Consider the following 5,490-nt stretch of genomic DNA (forward strand, 5'->3'; position numbering starts at 1 on the left):
ACTATTTAAAATAACTTACAGATTTATCAAAAATGTTTCAGTGAATTTAGATAATGTCTAAGATTCATGTATATGCCAAAGTGCCTTAATAAATTAAATAATTAATTAATTTACCTTAGAGAGCTTTTAGAGATGTTACTTTTCCAAAAATTAGCAGCAGAATAACAAAATTGTGTAAAGTGCCTGTATTTATGCACACTACTGGGAACCAGAGCTTTGTGTGGAACCAGTAAAATGCAGAACTGTTCTGATTGATCAATCAGAGCTCATTAGAGCTTTACATAACTACTAAGTTTTCTAAAAATAGATAATGATTCATGGAAAATTTTTCAACAGTATCAATTGACCATGGTTACAAAATAATAAAGTAATAAACTTTTACAAAAATATTTTAAACAATAAAACTAGAAACTAATATCAAACTAAACATATTTACAAACATATATAAATCATGCAAATGCTAGATTAACAATATGTATCTCACTAAGTTTAAAGTTCAGCATAAGTGAAAGTAGAAACATTCTATATATATTGAATGTAAAGAGTCTTAGGCCATGCTAAGTTACTGTTAAAGAGTGTATCAATAAGTTCTACAAACTTTATTTAACATTAAACTAATGAATGATAAGAATGAAATGTCTATAAAACAATACTGCAGGCATGTTCAATATGATTAAACTTTAAAATAAACTTAAATCTACGTTAAAGTTTAAACCCTTAATAATTCTTGAAAAATATGTATGAAGATTATTTATGATTTACTTCTTAAATTTCAGTGGCGTAGCGCGGCCAAAAGTAATTATACGCCTAGGTGGTGGGTTAAGGGAGGGGGTGTCCCCCACCCTTTGTAAATGGTAGGGGGTTCGGGGGTCTTCCCCCGAGAAAATTTGAATTTATAGATGCAAAATAACGCAATCTGGAGACATTTGACAACATATTTAATTCCCTTCTTATCTAATAAATAGAGGATATTGAAAGAGTGTAAGTTTAATACTAAATTTATTTAATTAGTTGAATAAAATCATGTATTATGTGAGCCTCTGGCGGGTTAAGGGAGGGGGTATCACCCCCCCCCCCCTTTGTAAATGGAAGGGGGTTCGGGGGAAAATTTGGATTTATAGATGCAAAATAACGCAATCTGGAGACATTTGACAACATATTTAATTCCTTTCTTATAATATGTACATGTAATAAATAAAGGATATTGAAAGAGTGTAAGTTTAATACTGAATTTATTTAACGAGTTGAATAAAATGATATTATGTGAGCCTCTGGCTAGCATAATAATATTTTATTCAACACGTTCAATAAATTAAGCAATAAACTTACACGCATTTAATATTCTATTTATCACACAGCAAAAACAAAGACCGTTTGAAGTGATAGAGAAACATTTTTCATTGAAGCGCCTATAGTATAACACTAACATTTAGCGCGTCTTAGCGTTATGTATATGTAACGCAAATGATGTCTTGTCAAAATATAATTATGCCAGTGCAATACCATTTTACGGAGTCGCAAAATCGGCACGGGTATGTGATATCTATGCAGATATGGTTATTCTCTGAAGACAAATTCAAGGCGGTGTTGTTTTCTTGCAGCAAATTTGTCAACTATGTACTCAGAATAATTTTTCATGTCTCTGTAAATATTCATTAGGCCAAGCCCAGACAGCCGCTCTGTAGTCATGGTAGATCTCTTCATGGTGCTGAACGATCGTTCAGCTGTAGCCGTAGACACTGGCATAGTGAGCAGTACTAACAAACAAGGACGGACATTGGGATAGTACTGCTCATTAGCCAGTGGCAATGTTCCTAGAAGTGTATCAGGAGCTTGTGGACGGTCCATCTGTCTACAATGTAACCAACTTTCTCACTTCCCTGGTAAAGGTAGCTTCGTCCGTACGCTCTAGACAACGTTTAAAAATGACTTTATATTTCAGTTTTATTATAGATCTAGTTAAAAATAAAATAGAATAATATTTGATGTAATTTAAAAGAAAAAAAATACATTTGAATATGATTTAATGATAAATTGCATTATTTTACCTACTTTAAATTTCTTGATCTGCATAAACTTACCTCGATTTAAATGCATATTTATGGACATCAGGCCTATCTGACTTTAATAAAGTGACTTTCAACTCATCGTTTAAAATGGTGCAGTTGAAAATATCAACATAAGGAGGCTCATGTTCTTCGGACGTTTTACGTTGGGACGCCATTTGATTTTTCCCGCTAGTATAACTTCTTATGTAAACAACATTCGGATTATAATAGGATTCTACGATAAGATACAAACAAGTCAATACGCATGACACTGTCTTACCTAAAATAGTACTAGATCTACCTAGGTACTAGTTAGCTGTTCTACACTTGCAACAAAAAATACCGATACACTATTTAAATCGCTTAATAACAAAATATTTTTTGTCAGCAAATCCTTTTTTCTCCGTCAAAACTCACGGCAGTGCCTAACACGGGTTAGGGTACTGATTTGGACTACTGTTTTCAACATTTAAGACTTTTTATTTTTTTTTAAATTCATTTTCGTTTAGTACGCCTACGGCGTACTGGCGTATGCCCGGCTACGCTACTACGCGACTTTAGTAATATTATACAATATTATGTAATTATTATATAACCTGTTGTAGTTGGAATCCAACTTTACAACAGATAATAAATTCTTTAATATATTTTCTTCTGTTGTTTAAATTTGTTTTTTTTTTGTTCTGTCTTTCTTAAGACAATGTCATTTTATGATCGTGCCTTATTATTCATAAAACATTTGTATCAATTGTTTAATGTATCAATTTAAAATGATATTTTAAGTATAGCCATTACTGTTTTTCCATTTCTGTTTTGCATCAGACCATTGATTTCATATGGAATAAAAATCTACCTTAATTGAAAAACTTTCAAAACGTTTCTGAACTTCTTGTCAAGGTTATTCTCATAGTTTCCAACAAAAAGTTTATTTGTTTTATTACAGTACGTAACACACAATGGATATCTTACATGTCTACTATCCTTGAGTTCTTTGATCTTTTTACAGTCAGGAGTAATCATATGAATACTGCCATCTCCAGTCCAGTTACACACAAGCACTGTACCGTCTCTTGTTACTTCTAATCCTCTCACATCTACCAGATCCTTGTCCTTGTATGTTGCTATCAGATTGCCATCAAAATCGTACTTGAAAACAGAATTATTCCTATAAGAATTACCGACATAAAACATCTGTGAATTAGGTACGACAGCAATATCCATCAAGTTTTTCATATCTGGATGAGATAGAGATTTTATCAGTTGTCCGCTCATGCTCATAATCTCAACACTCTCGCTGGTTATACCAATAATCTTATCTTCATGGATTGCAATTTTCTTACAACCTGTACGGACATTGATCATGTCACTTTCATTGATTTTATTACCTGTTGTTATTGTGAAAAATTGTATCTTCCTATCATCAGGAAATGTCACAGCAACCAGATTGGGATTTACTACTGCTACACCATATGGACAATACTTAAGATTGTACTTTGAAACTGTTTTGTTATTGACATCAACTAATTTAACACATTTATTATTCCTATCTGTGACTATAATCTGACTTGGGCAAATCAATGCACAACTTTCAATAAAGCAATCTGAAGCATCATCTTGTGTTTTAATGTTAATCTCACAATCAAAATAAGCATCCATTTCAGAAATGCTCTTCCTGTCCAAACCAGTTTTATCTGTAACTTCTTTGGTAGAAACAAGATAATCTTTTTTTGATGCTGTGTGTTCGACCTTTTCTTCTGTATTATCAACTATGGCACCGAGCGGAACATAAGACTTGACCCTTTGCTCCATGTGGGAAGAACGTTGAAACGTATATACATCAATACTGGTGTCTTTTTTCAACCTATACAGATTTTCATCAATAGAGTTAAGTTTTGCCTTAACTTGTTTTGCTTCAACAAACAAATCATTCGCTTGGTTTACCTGTAGCTGTAATTTCGTCTGTATTTCTTTAATATTTCTTCCAATATGACTTTCTGATTGCTGCAGTTCCTGTATCAGCATCTCATTTTTCTTTTTTCTTTCGCTTATCATTTCAAGCATTTCTCTTTCTGCCTTGTTAAGATAATCAATGATTTCTTTCTTGAATGCTTTGACATCTTTAATTGCTTGTGTGTATGCTTGTCTCATATTCACTTCGCTGGCTTGTAGCTTCCTTTTTATTTCATCAATATCTTTAATAAACTGCTCTATCTTCTTTAGGATATTTTGGTGTTCAGTGCCATTGAAATATTCTGTAGATATATCTTGTATACGATCAACATTACAGGATTTATGATCAATGATCATACAATCTCCACAACCCACCGCATCATGAGACATGCAGAAATACTTAACTATTTCATTTTCGTGTTTGGTACAAATATCAGAACAAGGGTTTGGTGTTACAACCGGAAGTGTTACTTTAGGCATATTGTCACCATCCAGAATAATATGATTTCTTGACACGGCTTGCTTGCGGTGGACTTTTAGACATACTGCACATAAATACTCGTTACAATTTTGACAGTATCCAATGGCAACCATCGTTTCGCCGTCACTATTACATGGTTGACAAAATACTGCACTATCTTTGGGTGAACTGTTTTGTGTTCGACCAGGGACCTCCATGTCTTATCTAATGTTGAACATTATTTCTATAATAGATAAATTACTTTCTTTTTTGTCTGTTTCAAATTACTTTCTTTTTTGTCTGTTTCATCATCTATTTCTGAAAATTGAAAGAGAATTTAAATGTTTGATTTTTGTCTCAATGCAATCGTGCTTAATCATGCTGTCACATTGAAATTGTATGCTTAGATGACATTCACCTCTTTGTATCATTAATATTCCAAGAAGCTTAATATATATAATTAATTTCAAATTCGCAATACACGTTTTGAATTATAAAATTATGTATGCATATTTGAACCATTATGGTCTTTTTATTAAAATTCAAGTTTTTTGGTTTATTTCCTTTTATATATTATTGATACTTCAGTGTTACACAAACCTTCTGTTAGAAATATTTAAAACGTCATTGTACAAAATTACACTACGAGTTGCATGAAGAAATTGGTTTTAAAGTTAAAAAATTGTCTCTATATCTGACATTGTCCTGATTGTCTGACGATTCATTGAGTTTATAAAAGTATGTTTGGATCACTCTAGGTAAATACTATTAAGCTAAAATTATAATAACTTTTCATTTGGAAGTAGCTAGCCGTATGGGCCCGTGATGCCTGTACATGTATTGCCTTTTCATTTTATATTTCATAATTAACCTAACCATTGTATTACACTTTCTACACATCTAGTAATAAAAATCAAATCTTTATATGACCCAAAAATATTGCAATCAAGTTTATTTGAATAAGTATAAACACAATAATTTGCTTTCATATTACTTTTAGTTAAACCAAATGCGTTCTGCACATTTATCTTG

At 32.0% G+C, this 5,490-nt stretch overlaps 1 protein-coding gene across 1 annotated transcript; it reads right to left on the bottom strand.

Annotated features, from left to right (window-relative positions):
- Positions 1 to 2,897: 2,897 nt before the first annotated feature.
- LOC132724788 (transcription intermediary factor 1-alpha-like) lies at positions 2,898 to 4,676 on the bottom strand. The gene has a single exon (XM_060709752.1). The coding sequence runs from the start codon at positions 4,674 to 4,676 to the stop codon at positions 2,898 to 2,900; it is 1,779 nt and encodes a 592-aa protein (XP_060565735.1).
- Positions 4,677 to 5,490: the final 814 nt, after the last annotated feature.

This window comes from Ruditapes philippinarum, unplaced genomic scaffold, assembly GCF_026571515.1.
Source record: "Ruditapes philippinarum isolate M1 unplaced genomic scaffold, ASM2657151v2 ctg2370_1_1_1_1, whole genome shotgun sequence".
NCBI lineage: Eukaryota > Metazoa > Mollusca > Bivalvia > Venerida > Veneridae > Ruditapes > Ruditapes philippinarum.